Source organism: Diabrotica undecimpunctata, unplaced genomic scaffold, assembly GCF_040954645.1.
Source record: "Diabrotica undecimpunctata isolate CICGRU unplaced genomic scaffold, icDiaUnde3 ctg00000688.1, whole genome shotgun sequence".
Lineage (NCBI taxonomy): Eukaryota > Metazoa > Arthropoda > Insecta > Coleoptera > Chrysomelidae > Diabrotica > Diabrotica undecimpunctata.
In genome coordinates, this window is record NW_027311959.1 from 129,236 (window position 1) to 154,003 (window position 24,768).

At 33.7% G+C, this 24,768-nt stretch overlaps 1 protein-coding gene across 1 annotated transcript in view; it reads right to left on the minus strand.

Moving 5' to 3' along the window:
- The window catches only part of LOC140431353 (uncharacterized), a 65,686-nt gene extending 41,181 nt beyond the window's left edge, over positions 1-24,505 (minus strand). The window contains exons 1-3 of the mRNA XM_072519289.1: positions 24,020-24,505; positions 19,989-20,026; positions 19,476-19,786 (exon numbers count right to left, since the gene is read on the minus strand). Coding sequence (XP_072375390.1) covers positions 19,476-19,786; positions 19,989-20,026; positions 24,020-24,505 — 835 coding nt within the window. The remainder of the gene's footprint in view (positions 1-19,475; positions 19,787-19,988; positions 20,027-24,019) is intronic.
- Positions 24,506-24,768: the final 263 nt, after the last annotated feature.

Consider the following 24,768-nt stretch of genomic DNA (forward strand, 5'->3'; position numbering starts at 1 on the left):
CGTACGGCGTAGAAAAAAATGTTTTAAATATAAAATGTAGATGAGATAATTTTAAATAATAATGTTTATTAGCACTTTTTGTGTAGAACGAACCGATCTCTTAGAAACAACGCTTAAAGCGACCGTCAGTTACGTGCGCAAAATCAATGTTCAATAAAATTTGTATCAGCTCGACGGTAGAAATTCGACATATTTTGATTCAAGTGACCTATAATATTTTAAAGAGTTCAGCTTGTGTATGAAGTTTTTGTATTTTGCCGCAAATAAACTTAGATTTTATAAAGGTGTTAAATAAATAAACGTGGGGCGATTTTTGCCATTTTTTATGATTCTCACGAGATCAATACAATCTATCCCTTTTATTGACTGGCCACTATAAAGTTTTGATTACTAACGCCTAACCTTCAAAACCCATGTAAAGCATGAAATTTTAGTTTTGAGTTTTGGCAACAAATGTGAGACATTTGAAATATGCTTAGATTTAAATTTTCACATAACAAACGATCTAAAACGTTTAAAACTTTTTTTTAATTAAACTATAACTTCGCGTCATAAAAAACTGGTACAACTATCCATATAACTAACCGGTATAACCGAAAATCTTTTTCAAGTTGTGTAAGTTGATCTTGTCACATATGTCATTCTAATTTCTAGGGCAACCTTGCCAGTTCAACAAAAATATTGTATCAAATCCGCGAAAAGGAGGGCTGTGCGACAGACACATTATAAAATTACAGTAGATGCATTCCAATGTTCCCTGTGCCAATAACCTACGTTTAAAGATCCTTAAACATTTTGGGCATTAACTCAACCCTCTCTCTGGTTATTAAATTTATTAGATACGGTTTTTTGTTGTTAATGATAATAATAATAATACCTATATAAAAACTTTAAACATTTTTGAACGTTCTTTTTTGATTTAGATTTATTGCAATTCCGTTATCTGTGATGGCAACAACGAATTTATTCACGAACCATTGTGTCAAGTCTGAACACAGGTTTAAGGTCGCGGCATATTATCGTGCACGTATAGTTTCCGGCACGTAGCGTTTCCACTCCATCAATTGGGCTGCGCGTTCACATTTTCATACATAGAACGTTTCAGTTTGGTTCGGTGAAGATATGATCTCGCTTTTCTGACAAAAATTATGTGCAATTGCTCTTCTACTTAACGATGAAGAATGAAAAACTGTGTTAAAAAGAAGGTTTGAAGTACATCCAATGCTAAGAGAAAGGAAGAAGGAATGTGAATACTGGACTTTATACAGAGAATTAATTGATGTCGATGAAAAATATTATGGATATTTTAGAATGAATAGGATTCAGTTTAAATATGTTTTAAATTTAATTTCACCTTCAGTTAAAAAACAAAATACTACATTTAACGGAGCCATACATATCAAACCAAAAAGTATTTTTAAAAAGAAGAGGTATCACTTCCGTGATAAGGGCAAGAGAAGTGTAGGAAGAAGAAGAATCTCATGGTTGCGTAACTTGAGGGAATGGTACGGATGCAGAGCATCTAAGATCAGAATAGCCATGATGATTGCCAACCTTCGTCGCGGAGATGGCACGTGAAGAAGATCACTTCCGTACAAAAGTCCTAATTGTTTATCAATTCCGTGATTAATTATCACAAAGCAATAAAAACACATGCATAAATGACAAAATAGCCTCGAAAATTATTTTTTTAAATACTCTGTATCAAAATCAAACAAATACATAAATAAACAACGGGGGGAAAACGACGGACATCTAATTCATATTATCCTTACCAACCGGTTACGACTCGTTACGTAGCCGTCGGCATCAGTAAAATATTGTTTTCAAATATACTGAACGGAAACGTTAAGTGTCTGAAACGCTATGTTTCGGACAGTGTGCGTTGTTCATATTTAAAACCATTTAAATTATATTTTTCGGAAACTAAACGCTATGTGCTGGACACGAAACGTGCATGATAATATGGCACGACCTTTACATTGGGAAAAAAAACAGTGTACCAGTTTTATATAACGGGAACTGTACGTTTTTCAAAAGAAACAAATTTCTGCTATAAACTACACCCAAAACCGTCTTCTTGGAGGCATTTTTCGTGACGTGCGACCGTTTGAAATGTAGAACATTAAATTCTGCATTTTTTATTCATATTTCAAATGCCTCATACTTGTTGATACAACTCAAACTTGAAATTTCGTGTCATACGTTCTAAAGATTGGTCTCTAAAAATGGAAATTTTACTACGACTGGTCAATGAAAGTGATCAATTTTATTGAATTCACGGGAGTCATAAAAACTGAGTTTATTGGCGGAAAAATACAAAAACTGCATACAAAAGCTGCATTATTTACCTTTAAAACGCACCTTGAATTTTGTTGATAGGATACTTCGATCAAAATATATCGAATTTTTACCGTCGAGCTGATACAAATTTTATTGCACATTGATTTCGCGCACGTAACTGACATTCAAAATCGACGGTTGCTTCTAGCGTTGTTTCTAAGAGAACGGTTCATTCTACACAAAAAGTTCTAATAAACATATTTGTTTAACATTATCTCAGCTACATTTTTTATTTAAAACATTTTTTCTTTCTACAGCATTTTTACAGATTCTTGGTAAATCGATTTTTTTCGTTTCCCCCCCCCCTCTACGGGGGGATTTTAGGGGTAAACCCGGAAGTAACAAGCAGCAAAGTGGTAAAAGTAGCTTGTTCGTATGATTTTTAGGGGTCCACTCTCTGACGACTGGACTGACTAACTAGGAACTTGTATACTTAATAATTGTGATCAGGATATGAAAATAAAAGTAGAATAGAAACTGCACGATTTGTCATTGATAGAGTGAGGAAGTTCTTTGGTAACCAGAATTTAAATCTTGGTCTACGGATCCATATGTTGTGCTGCTACGTGTTTTCCAGTCATTTGTATGGAGTTGAGGGCAGAAGAGATCTGGTAGACGAAGAATTTCCAGGCTCTATAATCTTAGAAAGTGGTTTCAATTATCTACCACTAAAATATTTAGAGCAGCAGAAAATAAAGTAAAAAATCGATGTTAGACTAACATCCATTGCGGATGGGGATCTTAAAAACAAGAGCTTATATACTTTTTTGTGAAATTGAACTCCTAAAGCATTCTCTGTAAAACCCTTAGTTTTGTAGTAATTCATAAATGTTAATAAATTTTTTTTTTTTTTTTTTTTACCGCATCAACCCCTAGGGTTATTAGCGGGTGGTATATCTTTATTTTAGAAAAGTTACATTTAGTATATTATTAAAATTTACATAACAGTTTTGTAAAATACAAACATTTTATGTTATGTTACAGTTTGTTATACAGTTTACAATTTTTGATAAAATTTATTGTATTGCTGATGTCTTCTTTTAGAGTTTCTTTCAAATTGTGTTTTAGTTTTGCTGTCGATCTTGCTGTTGAGTACACTGGACAGTCTATCATTATATGTTGCACTGAAAATGGTATTTGACAGATGTGGCAAATCGGCTGAGGGTCTTGGAGATGATGTATCCATGTGTAAATTTTGTATGACCTAGCCGCAGTCTGTTAATAACTACTTGGTCATGTCTTTTAGCTGGGAGCGGTAGTAAAGCAGAAGTAACATCTGGTTTGATACTTTTTAATTTTGCTTCTGTTTGGTTCCATTTTACTTGCCAGATTTTGTTCATGTAAGTTTTTATTAATGTTTTTTGGTCTGAAATTGGTATGTTTTGCATAATAGGAATTGTCATGTTATTGATAGTTTCTGTTGCTGCTTTATCAGCTGCTTCATTACCCTTTATCCCAACATGGGATGGTACCCATAAAAATGTTATGTTTTTACCACATGTTTGGGCATTGTATAGCATGTCTTTTATTAATGCTAAATTGGCATGAGTAGGATACATCTGCTTGACACCATTTAAGGCACTTAGAGAATCTGATATAATAAGAAAGTTTGTATCAATGCTGGTACATTGGTTCAGTGCGTTGAAGATTGCCTGCAGTTCTCCAGTATATATGCTACACTCCTTGGCTAGACGGGTGACAGAGGTGTTGTCTTCAAAAATAGCTGCAGCAGCTACACCATTACTGCTTTTAGAGGCATCAGTAAAAATTAGTTTGAAATCAGGGTATCTGGAGATGGTAGACCGGAATTGTTGTTGTATTTTAGAAGGATTGTGTGAATGTTTGGGATAGTTAAGTAAGGTAAAATCTACTTTTGGTATTTGAACTTTCCAGGGAGGAGACTGGCATCTGTTTGTAGAAGTGGCTCTCAATTGATGTATATCGAATTCAAATCGATTTATTCGTTCATTGAAAGGTAAGTTTCTAGGGCAATAATTTGAGTACAGATTAGGAGGATTGCTCCTTATTAGGCTTGTTATAAACGGGTTTTCCTTTGCACTGAGATATTTAGTAGCACAACACATTGAAAAATATTGTCTTCTGAGAGTTAATGGCGGTTCTCCTGCTAGGACTTGAAGGCTGCTAATTGGCGTGGTTCTGAAAGCTCCGAAAACTATGCGTAATGCTGTGGATTGGATGATGTCCAATTTGTTCATTTGAGTTTTAGTAGCAGTTTCGTAGCATATACATCCATAATCTAGTTTGCTTCTAATTAGAGCTTGATATAATCGCAGAAGAATAGTTGTGTCTGCGCCCCATTTGTGATTGGAAAGAACTTTTAGAAGATTTATTCTCTGTTGGCATGATTTAATTAGTTCATTTATGTGCGATGTCCATTTTAGTTGAGAGTCGAATGTCATTCCCAAAAATTTGATTTCGTTGATTGTTATAAGAGTATTTCCGTTAAGTTTTAAATTTAAGTGGTGTTGTGTTTTTCTTTTGTCAAATATTATTACTTTAGTTTTTTCGGTTGAAAATCTCAAGCCTATATCTAAAGACCACCCTTCTAATTTATTTAGTGTATTTTGTAATATTGATGCAGCTGATTTTAGGTTTTTACTTCTCATATATATTACAAGATCATCGGCGTAAAGGTTTGCTTTTACTGGAAGCATAAAATGGTTAGATACGTTGTTGATTGCTATTAAGAATAGCAGGGGGCTTAATACAGATCCTTGAGGGATACCATTTCCCAGTGATTTCTTAGTTGACATGACACCGTTTGTTTTAACTTTTATACTTCTGTTCTCCAGGAAGTTTTTGGCGAAGGCTACGAATTTACCATCTATTTTCCAACTCTTCATTGTTTTTAAGATGTGATATGTCCACGTGGTGTCAAATGCTTTTGTGATGTCAAAGAAAATTGCTATTAATTTTTGTTTATGTATAAAAGCTTCGTGTATTTCAGATTCTAATGCTATAATGTTATCTATTGTAGACCGTTCTGATCGATACCCACTTTGGATGGATGTAAGGAGATTTTTCTTTTCTAAGTACCATTTTAATCTTTTGCTTAGAATTTTTTCCATTATTTTACAGATGCTACAGGTAAGAGATATTGGTCGATACGAAGAAGATAAGTTTTTTGGTTTATTGTCTTTTAAAAATGGTATTATAATTGCTTCGCGGCAGAGAGATGGAAATTTATGGGTCGAATAAATTTTGTTGTAGATCTCTACTAAAGTAACCTTCGCGCTTATAGGTAGTTTTTCTATGAAAATTGGTGGTATGTCATCAGGTCCAGGTGAGGTATTTTTGAGGTTATTAAGACTTTCATTTAATTCATCAAGTGTTATGGAAGTGTTTAGTGGATCAGCAGTATCTTCTATATTAATTTTTGATGCTTCTGTTCTTTCTTTGTGTTCTAAGAAATTTGGGTGGTACTGCTGATTGCTTGAATACAACTGATAGTGTTCTACTAAAATTTCTGAGATTTCGTGTTTGTCTGAAGTTGTTAGATCATTTGTAGTGATTGTGTCAATATGGTTAAATGTTTTTGAACCTTTTATTTTCCTTATTTTTTGCCATATATCCCTTATGGGCGTAGACGAGTCAATTGACGACACGTAATTGGTCCAGCTCTCTTTTTTTGCTTGTTTTATTAAAAATCTAGATCTGGCCCTTAAAGATCTAAAATTGTTTAAGTTATTAGGTGTGTTAAACTTTTTGTATATATTAAAAGCATGTTTTGTTTGCTTTAAAGCGGATGCGATTTCAGTGTTCCACCAAGGAAGAGGAGCTTTTGTGATATATTTGGTTTTTCCTATAGAATCTCTGGCTGCGTCTAAAATTATACCATTGAAAGATGATAGAGTAGTGTCTATATTATCTGATATAACGAGATTTGGTATACGTATGCTTACTAAGTTCGAGTATTTTTCCCAATCGGCTGACTTTAATTTCCAAGTTTCATATGGTGTTGTACAGGTTTTTTCATCTTTGTCATGAGTAATTATTATCGGAAAATGATCACTGTCGTATAGGTGGTCCAATGTATTCCACTGTAAAAATGGAGCTAAAGTTGAATCACTGATAGATAAGTCTATGGAGGAAAAAGTGCCATTATGTGCATTGAATCTAGTAGGTGCTCCTGTGTTTAATAAAACTAGTTTTATGTTATTAATTGCTTCTAATAATATTCGTCCATTTTTATCTGTTCTTTGTGATCCCCATGCGATGTTGTGACAGTTTGTGTCACCCAAAATTAATTTTGGAGATGGAATTTGTTTAATTACATTTTGAAGTTCTAATAGAGTAGTTTCGTCAGGATGTGGTAAATATACGTTGCATATGTTGATTTTAAAATGATGTATTACCGAAACTGCTACTGCTTCCAGATTTGTATTTAACGGAATTTCTTGGGATTGGATGGTTGAATGTACAAAAATTCCGACTCCACCACTGGATATTTGCTGTACTGCTCGATTTTTTGTATAGGGCATATAATTTTTTAGTTTTGCTTGATTGTTGGAAAGACGAGTTTCTTGAAGACATATTATTAGTGGTGACAGTTCATTGATTAGCATTTTAATGTTTTCAATGTGGCTATAATAGCCATTCAAGTTCCATTGAAGAATGAATATAATTGGACTATTGAGATAAATCGTAGTCGCTTTCTTCAGTGAGGGAAGATTCATTTGTTGGATTTATTTTCTTTATAATTCTTGTGATATTATTTTTCATGCTCTATCATTTAATTTTGAGTGAACCATTTTTAATAAGGTGTATAAGCCGTCAAAATCTTCTGTATAGTTTTTAGCTGTGACTTCAGGAAATTTTGATCCTATTGCGTTTATCACGAAGTCGCATAATTCAGAGAAATTTAGCGTATATGAAGGAGATGCTGTCATTAAAATGTTTTCAATTGGTTTTAATGTGGCTTCGACATCTAAAGCCTTTTTCTTTTTTTTGTGTGCGGATTTTTTTGGAGTTATGAAAGTTTCGTTTAGGTTTTTAGTTTCTGAGATTTCAGGAGAGGTTGAAATTTGCCTTTTTGCTTGATTGGTTGTTTTACTATTATTGCTGTTAGCTTTAGTTGAAGGTATGCTGTGTACTATAAGCGAATCATTTGTCGTTGGGATATCTGCAGAAATAGGGTTGAAACAGTTGGTTGTATCATCTGAAATATTTGTTGCTGAATGTTTCTGATTTATTTCCATGAGTTCGAGTTCTGAGGTATAAGGATCTTTAAGTGTTTCTGTACCAGTTGATGTTGATGTGCAGTTTTCTTCTTTGTGGCCAGTAGTATTACATCTAGAGCAATTTAAACCATCTAGGGATAGGAAGATTCTGTAAGGAGTGTTGTCATAGGTTATTAAGATTGTATTTGGAATTGGTTTGGTGATTATCGGAGAGACAAATATTTGCCGCCTAAAGCTTAAGACATGACTATACTCAGACTCGGGCATGCCAACTTTTAAAAACGTTAATTTGGATACTGCAGTTATTTCTAGTTGTTTCAGTTCTTCTTCTAAAATACTGTTCGGAATGCTGGGGCAGATGTTTGATATTACTAGTCTCCTTGCTGGCGTAATAAGTCTTCGAATTTCTATTTCATTGCCTTGGATGAGTACTGTTTTATGGTTGTTTAGTAAGGTATCTACTATGCTAGTATTGTTCAAGTAAATACAAACTCTGTTGTTAGCTATTCGTGATGCAAAGATAACATTTTTTGGTGTGAGTAGAGACCCTATGGCTACTATGTATTCATGTATTTTAATACCTTGGATAGCTGACAGAATAATGGCTTGTTCTTTTGAAGGAAAATTGAAGTTGCTTACTGCATTGGAGTATGTCGATGTTGAGGATGTAGTAGGTATACTAATATTTTCAGAATTATCCATTTTTAATTTTTGTTTTCTTCATTTGATAAAATTTTTCTAGAGCCGGTCTTGTATCGGCTAATTAGTTCGACTTGTGGAAGTTGCCAAAAAACCAGAGACTGGATTAATTGATGTGTTGTATTGAATTATGGGTTATGTATAATATTTAATAATATTGAATTTGTATTAAATTGGTAATGTACTCACAGTTTATTTTTTTTGTGTGAAGAAACTTTGTTGTTTAAATACTCTATTTAGCTAACAATATTTTACGTTTCTTGATTATAAACCACTGAAAAGTTAGTTTTAGTAAGAGCAGATTTTAATCGGCACTTTATCAACTAAACGCAGGGTTGGAATCTCGAATTAAACTTTAAAATGTGGAGAAACTTTAAAATGTGTTACCACACTTTGACAGTTATTTGACACCGTTAATAACTTTGTTTTTGCATAATGATGGGTAATATAAGTACTTAAAATTGTGGCAGTTAATGAATTATTCAAGTGTGCCAAACTTCAAACAGATCGACCAAATATTTTATAAGTTATTCAATTTGTTTATCCTAAAGAGCGATTATTTTAACAACTGTACTTGCCCATACAGTCACTCTAGAGGTATTTTGTAAATCGCCATCGATTCTTTAAGGGTTAATTTTTAAGGTATATTAAAAAACTTTAAAATTTTATTAAATTTGTTATTAAAACACCGTTTGAAAAAGGGCTGACTTTTTAGCTTCCAAACATTTATTAATAACTTTGATATTTTTTACGTCACACAGTTGTAAGTAGGCTCAATGAAAAGCTGGTGGAAAAACAAGCTTTCAAAAAAACAGTACCTTCTATGACCAATAAACAGAAACAGGCCGAGATATTCCAGCGAACAGTTTTCCCCTCCACTTTTCCGTGACAGTATTTTACGTGTACCATCACTTTTACGGATTATAACTTTTTACTTCTTCACTGGTATGCTATCTATAAGTTGGACGAAGTGTGTTTTTTGATCAGCATTTCATTGAACCTACTTACAAGTATGTGACATAAAAAATGTCAAAGTTATTATAAATGTTTATAAGTTAAAAAATCAGCCCTTTTTCAACTGTTTTTTAATTTAATCAGCAGTTTTTTTAATATACCTTAAAAATGAAGCCTTAAAGAATCAATTGCGATTTAAAAATACCTCTAGAGTGACTGTTTGTGCAAGTACATTTTTTTTTAAATTATCGCTCTTCGAAATAAACAAATTAAATAACTAGTTGGTCGATCCGTTTGAAATTTAGCACACTTAATAACGCATGAACTACCACAATCTTCAGTAGTTATATTACATGTCATTATGCAAAAAAAAAATTTTAGTTTAGTTAGGAATAGTTGCAAAAACAGTTTTTGCAACTATCTTGGGAAATTATTTATGTATTTTAATTTAGAGACTCGCAAAATAAAGAACTACAATTTTTATTTGAACCATTTTTCTCTAAACTTCATAAAAAACGTTTTAGAGGCAAAAAATGATTTTTTCAGTTTTGTAAGTTCACTTACAAATTGCTTAATGCTTAACAACCAAACTGTGGATGAAATCTAAGCTAATAGAGCTGTTAAAGGCGGAAAATGGCCCAGACTGGCTCAAGAATTATCGATGACTAGTCTCTCTCCTATGCCCTCTTGTTAAGGCACACGAAAGACACCTCTTAAATCGCTTAGGAAAAATAGTCGACCAGAATCTCATTTTACAACAAGTAGATATCAGTTGAGATGAATCATGCACCAGCCAATTCTCAATATCACAGAGTACATAGATGAAAATCGAAAATAAATAAATAACAGGGCTTACACTAGTCGATCTGAGCTCCGCCTACGATATAGTGAATCACAGAAGGTTATTGAAAAAACTCTACAATGTTCTTAAAGACTACCAACTAATAAACATTTTTAAAAGTCCCTGTTACAAAACAGATGATACTACATTACTCTAAGCAAAAGAAGCGTCGATGGAGAAGACAGAATATTGGCCTGGCCCAGAGAAGCGTCGTAACTCTTATTCTCTTCAATATAACCACGAACGACCATATAACAGCAGAGTATACGGATCACTCCCTTTATGCCGACGACCCGGCGATCATCGCCCATTGAAGAACTTTTGATTAAGTGGAAAATGAGCACCTCCGAGACCTCCAAGCAAAAAGGAGGCTTCAAGTTCTATGGGATGGTGTCACTCTCGAAGACACGAACAAACCATTTTACTTAGGTGTCACGCTAGACAGGTCGCTAATATATAGAGACCAATGCCAGAAATCACGACATACAGTGTCAGCCAGAAACAAAATATTTAGAAAACTGGCCAACACCAGGTGGTGGTTAAGCCGAGATATTTTGGAATATTATGCCCTCACACTCTACTATTCTATGGCAGAGTACGCCTGGCCGGTTTGGCCCAGATCGATCTACTGTAAGTTTTGTAAGATTGAAACAAAAACAAAACAAAATCAGCACCTCTCATATACTTTTTAGAATCTTCAAATATCTGTATAAGATTTTTTACATGAAATCAATGATTTTTCCCAGATAGATTGGTGTAATTTATATGCATCCGTCGACACGAGCACATTTGTAAAATTTCGTTAAAGTATGTAGTTTCCAAGTAGTACCATGTAGTACCAAGTAGTTCCATGTAGTACCAAGACAAATTCTTGAATGGCAACCAAGAGGTAGGCGAAGACCAGGAAGGCCTAGAAGAAGTTGGAAAGAAGGAGTTAACAAAGAAATCAGAGAAAGAGAACTGGAGGACGATCTATGGAACGATAGAATGAGATGGAGATTGGAAATCTGAAGACGTCGAAGAACGTTGTAAACCGACATTATATATATGTAGTTTCCAACATTTACATTATTAGCTATTGCACAATTCAATGTTTTCTGACAAAATCTCTTATTTGGAACGACGTCACTGGCTTCAATTAATGATCAAATGGAGACCACCAGCAAATTCTTTATATCGGCTTTTTACAGTCGAATTAAATAGAAATTCATTACAAAAAGTTCTCAAGAAAAGTATCAAATTTTCTAGTGAAAACGTCAGATTTCACCTGACCACAGTCAATGCTGCCAAGTTTCAAAATATAAATAATATTCCTCATATAGGAACCCTCAAATATATATAAAGCCCCCACTTTTAAGCTTTATCTTCATATATAGGAAAAGGACCATATTTTATTAAATAGAGTACTAAAAAATAATACGAAGAAATTAGTATTAACCTTCTGCATTAGTTATTTAATAAAATATACCAGTACGGAATTAAGCTGATTGATTAGCTGATATCAATCAGCGTTTTTCCCAATAGCAATAAAAAACAGCGGCAATAAAACATGAAGATCACAATCAAAGGACCATGAGTTTTATGAGTCACATTCTTTATATCATTCACGAACGGATATACCCTCATGGGTGCTTTTTTCGATTGTAGAGATGATCTAGACAAAATTAGAGATAGAAAAGGTCAACTTAAAACCACAAAAAGCTTATTGAAATTCTTATAACACCTGCAATCTTCATATCAGCAAATATCTTAGAATAATATTAAATTTTTACGACTAGCCACATCATTTAAACCGTACAAAGAATGTAAAATGTAAATTTTTGGATAAATTTCATTAAATATTATTATATCTACACACATACTCAATGCAACAATTAAGAAGGTCAAGCAGTTTTTACTGCGCACAAATACAAACGATATGTTGATGACTGCTTACTCTGTATTCCGGATCATGAAATCGATCATACTGTTCAATAATTTTCGTAATAACATTCAATTTATTTATGAACTAGAAGAAAACAACAAAATTACTTTTCTTGATTTAAATTTAGAATATAGCAACACTAACCGAATGATAACAACTAACTGGTTTACAAAAGATGTTTGGTTCCGAAGATATCTAAATTTTAATACCAACGCACCCATAGCCCATAAACGAAGTGTTGTTTTCAGTCTTACTGACAGAGCAATATTAAGCTATCTAGCCCACAATACCATTCCGCAAAATTGAGAGTTAAAGGTATTTTAGAAAAAAATAATTATCCACCAGAATTTTACAACCATCTAATTAAAAAAAGAAGTTATATTATCAGAAATCAATCTAATTCCAATACCAAAATAAAACAAACCCAAACCATACCTAGCAATAATAATAATAATAATTGAAAGTATTGCAATCAACCGGGGTCTATTTCAAGGAGACTCGTTGAGCCCAGTGTGATTTTGTCTAGCGATGAACCCCCTATCCCAGCTACTGAACTCAACTGACACAGGTTTTAGCATTAAAAATAACACTACTGTTGTTGCAAAGCTTAATCATCTATTGTATATGGATGATTTAAAACTATTGGCTTCTACTCGATGACACCTGGATCAGATGCTGAAAACAGTGGAAAATTTCTCTAATGACATTAGTATGCACTTCGGCCTTGACAAGTGCCGTGTCTTAAATCTAATCAAAGGAAAGGTTCAGCCCAGTGGATTCGATATGCAAAACGGCCAGAACATCGAGGCCATGGGTGAAAATGATATGTATAAATACCTCGGAATAAAGCAAGCGCGGAAGATTGACCATAAGCAAATGAAAACTGAGATAACTACTGAGTTTATACGAAGGGTAAAACAGCTGCTTCGTTCACACCTTAATAGTAAAAATGTGTTTAAGGCACTAAATACCTATGCATGTTCCGCGCTTAGCTACTCATTTGATATTGTTAAGTGGACAAAAACGGATATAGAAAATCTTCAGCGAAAAGTACGAACACACCTCACAAAGGCACAAAAACACCATCCTCGAAATGCAGTAGAAAGAATGACATTACCGCGGTATTGAGGAGGACGAAATGGATATAAGTGAGCAACTAGAAAAACACATTACTAATTTAAGAACTAATTTTCAGGTGCAGGCTGAGACATCTACTCTACATCGCGCGATTTGTGCAGTAGATGATACAACACCGATCAAACTGAGGGAACCAGAAATGCGTATAAACAATCTTACTAAGGACGAAAAAGTGCGCACCTGGATGGGTAAACCTCTTCACTGGCGACATCTTAATGAGGTCAGTCAAGATCATGTTCACAATAAAGTGTCGAACTATTGGCTGACATCAGGAACGTTGTTCTCTGAAACAGAGGGTTCATTACTCGTCATTCAGGATCAGGTTATACCAACCAAAAATTACCTGAAATATATCGTCAAAGACCCTCAGGTCCAAAATGACAAATGCCGATATGGATGTCAAGCTCAAGAAACCATCCAACAGCTTACCGGGGGCTGCCAGGCATTTGCTGCAACTGAATATAAGGAACGGCACGACTCAGTAGGAAAGATCCTTCATCAAGAGATAGCCATCAAACTGGGACTTCTCCAAACAAACCATCTCCCATATTATCAATACGTTCCTGAAAGTATACTTGAGAATGATAACTACAAGCTATACTGGGACCGCACTGTGCTCACAGACCAAACAGTGGCACATAATAGACCAGATCTCATACTAGTTAATAAACTAAAGAGACAAACAACACTAATTGATGTGGCGATACCCAACAACAATAATCTTCGTATTAAACAAAACGAAAAGATCGCCAAGTACAGGGATCTGGAAATGCAAATACGAAGACAGTGGAGAATGGAAAGTACCCAGACAATACCTATTATTCTCTCTACTACTGGAGTCATTCCGAAGAACCTCCTAGAAAACATAAGAAAGCTAGGTCTAAATGAACATCTCTACAAGACCATGCAGAAAGCTGTACTCCTCTCAACGTCCAGATGTGTAAGAAAATTTTTGGGAGATACTCCAGCATACCAAGTCACCTAGGGCTCGATATCATGGAAAGAGTCCCACCAGAGCTCAATCCTTTTAATACCGTAGGTATCTGGGATGAGTGAATTTTCCCCTTAGAGGGAGTGTGAGCCGTATGGCTAAATCTGGATGTCATTTATTTTGGAATTTTGGATTTTGGAAATGATTGGAAGATGATTCACATAAAAAAAGATCCAAATTCTATTAATAATAAGACTGACATCAAAGATCTTTCCAATATGCATCATAATTTAATAAATTGAGTTGTTTTTAAATGCACCATGGAAGATATTTAAGATACGACCCTGAAACATTCCTGTTTTAAGATATCTGCCCAATGTCATCTGTCAATGTCAGATACCAATTTTTTAATCCATGTAAACTTCTAAAGAGTGTAAACATGAAATATAATTGTATAATGTAATGTTTATAAAAAAAGTGCTTATTGAAAATGGAAAATTGCCGAAACGTTTGAGCAATACTTAGGTAACTTATACACAAGTAAAAAAACTTCAAAATTTGTATATTGGTATAAAAACATTTGATTAAAACTTGTTAAAGGTGTCGTCCAAAAATTATAGATATATAACGTTTTCGATCTAGTTCAGATCATCCTCAGTGCCTTCTTTTGGTACTTGTAGCTAACACTAAAATTGCAGTGGAGACATCAATAATATGGTTTACATATTTAAATTTAAATTATAATGCGACCCTAGGTCGATGACAATGGTTGTAAATGTTAATACTTAAAGAGCAGCATGCTTCCCTGCTCGACTTGAACACTGACAACTCTTGTCAGTTAAAACGACACAGGCCAACTCAGAGTTGGTCTAATAGGTATGGTATGGTATGGTATATATATATATATATATATATATATATATATATATATATACATATATATATATATATATATATATACATATATATATATATATATATATATATATATATATATATATATGTATGGTATGGTATATATATATATATATATATATATATATATATATATATATATATATATATGTTTTATTTATTTTATTTAAAATCCTTTATATAATTAAAAAACATTTTTCTTAAAAAGATGTGATGTTAAAGTTTTAACAAATAATCTGCATAGCAACGTAAGACTCCCCACAGGGGTTGTTGCAGACCCTCAGAGAATTTCTCTGAATGGGTTCTAGATGGCAACTCCGACATATTTAGTTTAAGTATATTAATACCGTTGCCGTAAGGGTTTCAAGCCAAACATTTTTATTTAGCACAGACTTTACTACGATTTCAAAAACAGTATTTCCTTATTTTACAAATCATTTTTTAAATAAATAAAAACAATTACTGTCTCATTTGAAAGTTAATTGCCAACTTACGTTGATATATCTAAATATACATTTTTGTTTGTACGTAATCAATGCTAATGATTTCATTGTTTTTCTGACAATTACACTGTAGTATATAAAACTGTTCCCAGTATTTTACATGCATTGGAAATTTATTGTTTAATTAATTTATTTAACTTTAAGATAACTATAAATAAAGAAAGTCGGTAGGTACTAATAAAACAGACACTCAGAAAACACTATAGCGCCGTGAATATTGTATGTGATCATATGTCAAAGTCTAGAGACATTAAAAAATGAAAATCAATGAAGTATGAAACATAACATGACAAAACTGATACTTAAATCTTAATAATAAATGAAAGAAAATTTAAAATGATCTTTTGTGTGTTGGAAAAATACCCACAAACAAGTTTGAGGAGAGTAAACATAAAACAACAAAGACCTAAATAATTACAAAGAAATTTAGGATATAAAAAAAAATACTAAAGACGAAAGCAAGGTGGCTCTTCTATAGATCCTTCTTCTTCTTCGGCTTTTTCTCATTATGAGTTCGTCGTTTTCGCCATCCACAGCAGTCTATTCTCCCAGTCACCTTCTCTGTCTCTATCTATTATAGCATTTCCTATGTACGTTTTCCATCCTATAGCAGGTCTTTTCGGTCATCTCTGCTCTGCAGGGCTATGTTTTCCAATTTTTTTTTGTAATTGAGCATTCTACTTCCATGTTGGAAGTATGGCATGGAATTGTCTACACCGTAGAAGAAAAAGTGCGGTGATGGCGAGGACTCTTGAGAGAAAGTGTACATTAAATTATCACCAAGACGAAGCTGTAGACTTCATCGAAGAAGTCGAAGGACAACAAGAAGGACCAGAGGAGATAACCACACCTGCATCTCCTCAAACGAACTAATTAAAAATATCTCACTGAGAAAAGCACCTGATCTAGATGAAATTTCAAATAGAGCTCTGAAGTATCTACCAGTGAAAACAATATTTTTAACCAACATAACGAACGCAATCCTTAAATACAGGCTCTTCTCAAATCAATCGAAGCTAGGAAAGGATACCACGTTTCGCAAAGCTACAGGCCGATAAGCTCATTTCCAGCAAACAGCTAGATTGTAGAAAGAGTAATACTAGGCAGACTACAAGCTGAAACATACGAAATAGGACTAATCCCAGAAGCTCAGTTCGGATTAAAGCAGAACATTCCAGCGAATTATAAGTAATTAGACTGACAGAATACATAACAGCTGGATTTAACGACAAATAGTACGCAGGAGCAGCGTTCCTGGATGTAAGCAAAGCCTTCGGCAGAGTCTGGCATAAAGGCCTAATGTACAAAATGAGCGGGTACGGATACAGTGAGGCCATGGCGAGACTGATCTCTTCTTACTTGAGCCACCTTCAGGGTTCGAATAGGACAAGTACTATCCGAACACGGAGCTCAGGAGGCTGGAGTGCCACAGGGAGCAATCCTGTCATTCCTACTCTACACAACATATCCGCAGATGTTCCAAGAACACCAGGAACACTACTCAGCCTTTATAATAATAATAATATTAATAGCGTTTATTGTCCAACAGAATCCATTTATAGGACAAAATACAATACTAAAGTTAAATGATATATTAATAATTCATAAGTACTAACTAAATAACACATTTTTCGAGTATTTTACCTTAACATAAAGAAACTACTCAATCACCTAGGTAGATCTCAGCCATCCTAGTAAGCTGCTTTAAACTGCAGTGAAATATATCGCAGTAAGCACTTAAGGAATTATAATAGTTGCACATGAGAAATTGAGGAGAATTTAACATAAGATTAGTTCTAGCTTGTGTATTTCTGAACGTAATCGAATTTCTCATTGGATAAGATGGAACGTTAAAATTTATTTGTCGAAGAATATCAGGGCAGTCAATGAGATTATGTAGTAGCTTATACAGGAATATTAGGGAGGCATTAATTCGTCTAGATTCTAATGATACTACGTCTAAACCGCTACACAACTCACTATTGCTGATGCCCCTCTTGGGATATATGCCGTTAATTTTGAAAGACAAAAATTTTAAAAATTTACGCTGCACCTGCTCTATAAGTTGGATATGTACATCATAAAAAGGTGACCAAATGACAGAGGCATATTCCAGTATACAGCGTACAAAAGTGTAATAAAGTAATTTAATTGCCTTAATATTAGTGAGATTTCGACTATTTCTAATTATGAATCCATAAGATTTAAGTGCTTCTTTAACCTTTAAATTTGCATGTTCAACAAAGGTGAGTTTATAATCAAATGTAACTCCAAGGTCTTTAATTTTATTTAAACGTCCAAGTTCATTGCCATTGATAATATAAGGATTGTATAAATTAAAATGTTTCCTAGAATAACTAACTACTTTGCACTTATTGGCATTAAGATTCAAATGATTTGCATTACACCATTCATGTACACGATTCAGTTAACTCTGCAAAAAATAACAATCATTAAGGTCACTTATCAATGAATAAATCTTTAAATCATCGGCATAACATAAACATGGTGCAGAAATTGATTCACACAGATCGTTAATAAATAACAAGAAGAATAAATGGACCTAGATTAGAACCTTGTGGAATCCCTGAAGAAGCTAGGTACTTTTCCGATTTGTAACCATTATAAGCAACAAACTGCGTTCTATTTGACAAGTAAGACCTCATAAAAGTCACGGCATCCTCAGAAAGACCAAAGAGACACAATTTAGAAAGTAATACGCCGTGGTGAATTCTGTCAAACGCCTTCGTAAAGTCAGTATATATGACGTCAACTTGACTTCTATTATCTAGGGCCGCTGAGATATATTGTGTGACCATTAATAAGTTTGTCACAGTGGACCGGTTGGAGACAAAACCATGTTGATATTGAGACAGCTGATTACGAGTGCGTGAGTAAATACGATTATACAAAACTATTTCAAAGACTTTCGATGCAGACGACACAGCAATTGCGGCCAAACACAGAAACTTAGAAGTAGCGATCAACAATCTACAGACAGCATTGGATAACATTGAAGAATGGTGTATCCAATGTAAAATAGCAATCAATTCAGAGAAGACACAGCAATCATATTTGAAACGACGGGAGAAACCCCAGAGGAATAGCTGTTAGTGCAACAAGAGGATTCGTAGGCACAAAAAGCAAGGTACAATACAAGCATAGGTACAATAAACAAGAAAATGAGACTGATAAACAGCATCATACTTCCAAAAATTACATATGCATCTCTCGCTTGAGGACACATCGCTTTCTGTTTGGAGACCTGCAAATAGTAAGGATGATAAATAAAATGGCAGAAAAAGCCAGAATTAGGTTTGCAGAATTAGAGAATCACCCAAGACCGATCCTGCGAGAGATGATAAGATATGATCCGTTCCATCGATGGAAGCACAAAAGACCAAAACAGCAAATCCTGGCAAACACATAAAGTCTAGATAATTCGTAGCTCTACTAACAGAAGAAGCCCCAGCACGCATTACTGACAATTTTAATAATTGATGTATATTTTCAGGACAGCCTTCAAAAATAATAATACATAAATTAAGGCTTCGGCAACCAAAAAAAAATTAAAAATATTAACAAAATGGCGACAGCCATCGAAAAAAATTAACAAAACCCCAAAACCTGGGCAAGAAGGGCCCATATCCTCGGGCACCGAGTCGCGGAACTAGGCGCAGCCCGGATTGGAGACTCGAGGACCGAGCAAGCAATTTTAGTTCGATCATACGTCACTAGAGAAAGCAGGAAAAGAAAAGAAAAGAAAGCATCAGAGTGCTATAGGGGGGAAAGGGATGGCCTGGAGCACTGGACCGCAGTGGAGTGGTTCCTGATAACACGAATCAATATACCTCGCTCTAATGAATTGTAACAGCCGAATGTGATTCTAAAGGGCATACAAGTTTCTCAGACTGGGTTAATCAAATTGCAATAATGTTTTATTTTTACTAACTCAACTCCGTGGCAAAGAGTAACGCTACAGGATAAAAAGAATAACCTAATAGATAAACACAGTTTTCTCACTTACCTGGTATATAACCATCTCCTATTCCATCCGGAGGAACATCACCCACCGCATGTGTCAGTGCATGTCTTCTAAGGTCACAGTTTCTACGGAAAACTTTGCCGCACGAATTACACTCGTAAGGTTTATGATCAGTATGAGTAAGCAAATGAGTTTTCAAATTGGATCGTTGGTTGAAGGAACGGCTACACACAGGACATTTATGGGGAGACTCTTCCATATGTAAGATTTTGTGTACGGCCAATGTACGCGACTGGCAGAAACCTTTGCCGCACTCCCCGCATTTGAACGGTTTTTCTTTACTGTGTATGTATCTGAAACAAATTAAATATTGAGTTTATTATCAAATCATATCACTGAAATGCTTAATTTAATCATTTATTGCCATTAAAAACGTTTTTTTTCAGGTTTTCATGTAACAATAACATTGGAATACACTAGGAAACTAAGAGTTGTTATCAACAGGTCCTCGAAGACACTTTGTCTCAGGACCATGTAACCTATGTAGAGCCATACGTCGCTATGTTACCAATTTCAACGGTAACTTCAACATCCTAATTTGTAATAATATATAATGTAACATAACTATAAATTAACAACATTTAAAGGGTTTTCACCCATATTTTTTAGTGGCTCATAGCATGTATACTTCGTTACACTGATGATGGAAAATTGTGATATAGCCCGTTTGGGCATTTTATTATATACCTTTTATAAAGGATTTGAAATAAAAAATTTTTTAATAGCATTAGAGTAATAGCGATATGATGAGGAAACAACAAGGCCATATTTAGATATACATACATATATATTTATATATACAAGGCTATGATGACAATTCACACCGTTTGTCCAGTAAACTAACGACGCCATCTACGAAAGAAATTTGAATTACCACCATTTGACATTTCAATCATATTTTGTTCTTTAAACGATACGTTTAATTATTAATACTGTATTAATTACATATTACTATAATTAATTAATGATATTAATATTTTTAAGGTAAGATTTAATACAAAATAATTGAAAATTTTATGTTAGTTTAGATTTAAAATTCTAGCGTCACCTAGGAAAGAAATCTGAACAGATAAACTGACAGATAAAATAAATTAAAATTATCTGACATATAAAATATAAAATATTTATTTGCCAAATAAAGTACTGAATAAAAAGTTATCTGGAAAATAAATTGTGTTTATTGTAGTTCGTTATTATGTTGTAGGTTATCGCGAAATCAAAAATATAACCTAAATATTGTTGTTTAGTGTAGGTTAGAGACATGGATATTAAAATATTTAATGAAATCGGAAAGTATGATCAGTATGATGTTTAATGTTTATAAACTTGTGCGAAAATATAATACTTGATGCAGAATTGAACATTTTAATTTTTGTAATGATAAAGACTTTTTTAAAAAGTTAAGATTAAGTAAACCGACAGTGATCTATATTCTGAGAAAATATTGTAAATAGTTGTTAATAAATTATTCCAAAAGTAGGTGTATATATATTTTCATTTAATTAGTTTAGGGATTCAATACTTCCATAATCTTGATAATTAAAAAATGGATTAATTAACCTTTTTCAAGAGATATTGGTGCTATTGATTCAATAATAGTAAAAAAAAATAAGTAGTAAAAAAGACTCAGAGTAAGTATACAAAATATCCAGAGTGGAGTAGGAAACTTTCAAAACTTTCAATAAATCTTATATATAATATATGGAATATTGATTTTAAATTCTGACAATTTCGTGATACTTCTTGGATATGTTTTTCTAGCTACCTACCAGGTAGGAATAAATAATTCTGTATTCTTGATAAGAAGTTTAAATGGAGATAATAGAAATGGGTTCTTAAAATGAGATTCTGGTTATAAAGTAAAGCCATTTTTAAAAGTCCACTAAACAATACAATTTCTATAATGAGTTTCATATTAGAACTAGATATGCAACATAACTTTTTATATATGGAAGAGAAGGTTTCTATCAATTCAATTCTATCTATTCAATCGTTCTAATCTACAGCAACATTCTACGAGTATAACCTAGTGAGAAATCAAAATTTTTCAATCAAAGACAATTTTGAAGATAAGTTGCTAAATGAAGACATTACTGAACTTTTTGAAGTTGAAGATGTTTGAGCTAAACTTATATAATATTTTAGTGTTATGGAAAAACCTGAGAAGAATCATTAAACATGTATTATTGACGTGACAACGTCTTAAATTAGGTTGTGGCTCGGAGTCATTCATGAAAAAGTGTAACGCCCGCTCACGTCTGTTACGATGAGTCACCGAACGAGAGAGAGGCCCGCCGGACCGGCGAATGCCTTGCGTCTCTCTCCCACTCAAACATGATCGGTCCGCTGCGCGCGCAGCACTAGATAATTAGGCGCGTTGAATCGGTGCGTGCTTGGGTCTCTGTCTTTCTCGAGCGTTCTTGGCGTTCAAGACACATTACAGCAGAAACACTTCCTTTCATTTCATATTTCTCCTATCATCGTCCTATCCTCAACAAAATCACTCAAATAGAAATTAGTTAAGTTTAAGTTTACATGTACAATGTTTTAGTAAACAAAATATATTTCTATAGTTAAAATTTGTGCAATTCTTATTTTCATTCAATTCCTTGTTCCTATTGTGCAATTTAATAATATTCATATCAATAAATATTCTACCGAGAAAAAGACGTTGTCACGTAAAATCTTCGCCCGTAAAACCGACTTTACACGCAACCGATTTTTTTTTTATTTGTTATTAAATTTTTTTTTATATAAGTTAATTTACTCCTGCCACCACAAAATGTATAATCAAAAGAGATATTAAAACATTATTGTGATTTCTTTGACAATTAATTAAATATTTGTGTGTTCCGAAATAAATTTTAAATTTATCTTACCGATAAGTAACCGCAACATAATTTGACGTGAAAAGGCTGGTACATTTTATCTTATAAATAAATGTCTTTCCTTGAGATAACTATCTGTACAATATTTATCAGGAGGTAGAAAGACCGGCCCTTTCAGGCAAGAAGTTTATTATTTTAAAAATTTAATTTTTAATTCTTTTGAAAATGTTGTTGATCCTAAAAAATTTGGTGATCGGTAAAAAATACAATACAAAACTCGAGCTTTCCCAACAAATGAATTGCCAAACTAGAATTACGCTGGTTTTTATACGTAGGTCGATTTCATAAGACGACTTTACGCAAAAAGTTTAGCGACTCTCCAAAGGGGACAAAGGGGAGATGCAATTGATTGGATCCCCCGTCGCATGGTAACAGGCAAAATCATTAGTATATATATATATATATATATATATATATATATATATATATATATATATATATATATATATATATATATATATGCCGTATAACTTCTTAATATGTGAACAGAACCATCTGCTTTGAGTTTTTTATAGTAGGTAAAAGATGGATATACTTCTGGAGAAGAGCGGCTGGAAAATCAAGATTAGACAGAGTTAGAAACGAAAGAATACGAGAAATTATGGGTGTTAAGAACAATATAACAGAAGACATCAGAATAAATCAACTAAGATGGTATGGACACGTCCAAAGAATACCAAAGAAAGTATTGAACCGGACACCGCATGGAAGAAGAAAGCAAGGTAGACCGAGATTAAGTTGGAGAGAAGGAATCGATAAAGACTTAAGGGAGAGGGGAGTTGAAGAAAACCTTTGTAACGACCGAGATAAATGAAGACTGGAAATCAGAAGACGGCGTAGAACGTTATAAACTGATTGATTGATTGAAAAGATGGATATTATGAATATCAAAAATGGGAGAATAAAATATACCTGAACGTCACAAAAAGAAGAGTATATATCTCCCAAAGTCGTAAATAAAAAACACTTCTTTGAAGAAAATAGAAAGTTGTTTACAAAACTATGAAAAAACAGAAAAAATATTAGTGGGAGTCTTTAACGGCCAAATTGGTATAAGAAATAGCGATAAAATAATCGGATAAAATTAAAAAGACACAGTAAACGACAGCAGCGAAAACTTTAATAAGCCTATGTGTAGAATGCGAAATTATAATGCAATAAAATTCATTCATTTAAACAAAAGATATCTACTCTCTATAGAGTAGTAGAATATGTCTCAAATAATCATCTAGCTAGTTAATACCAAACTACACTGGCCCGCAAAGGTAACTGGACACGTGAAATTCAGATAGCAGATAGCCATAATGCTGTTAGGTACATTCGGGAATGTCTAGAAGAACATGTATTACCTTATATGCATTTTGTAAGTGAAAATTTTCTCCTAATGCAGGATAATACTTGCCGCACATAGCCAGGATAACAATGCAATACTTTACAGGTGTTGGTATTCGGTTACTAGCCTGACCACCTAGAAGCTCAGACCTTAACCCGATAGAGCATTTGTGGGACAACTTGGTCCACATTTTGTAATTTTGTGGCCAGGCGTAATTTGTAAAGAAATTTCGTTTAATCTTCTTTTAAGCTTTCTAGGTTATATTTAGGAGATGTTACTTCTTGTCCCTTTTCTATATTCTGTACCTGAGTGTTATTGTTTTTGCGATAGTTAACTATCACGTTGGCCATAAGTAAACGATGGTCGGATACACATTCTGATCCACGGTATACCATTATGTCAGTTGTTTTTAGCTGGGAAGTTTTACGTTGGATTACATAGTCGATTATCGAGTGCAGATTCCTAGTAGGTTGTATCCATGTAAATTTGTGGATGTCTCTATGTTGAAAAAAGCCATTCATAATTTTGAGAGACATTGTTTCACAAAAATATCTAAGACGCATTCCGTTGTCAATGGTTATTTGTTCCCCATATTTCCCTACAACTCTGTTATTTTCTTCTCTCCCTACTCTGTCGTTTAAATCTCCTAGTATAAAGAAATCACTGTTTTCTTTAAATTCAGAGAGTATTTCATTCATCTTGTTGTAGAAATCGTCTTTACTTTTTGGATCTGCATCTTCATTTGGGGCATAAACTCCGACAATTACGATGTTGTGCCCATTCTTTTTCATTTCCAGTATTAGCAGTTGTTCATTTACTTTAGTCCACGATTTAATATTGTTTTTAAGATTTTTTCGAATGGCAATAGAGACTCCTCTCTTAGCTCTGTTATCTTTACTCACTCCAGTGTACATATGTATATATCTACAGTGTATGGATACGATACTTCTTCTTCTTCACGTGCCATCTCCGCGACGGAGGTTGGCAATCATCATGGCTATTCTGATCTTAGATGCTGCTGCTCTGAATAGTTCAATTGATGTGCATCCATACC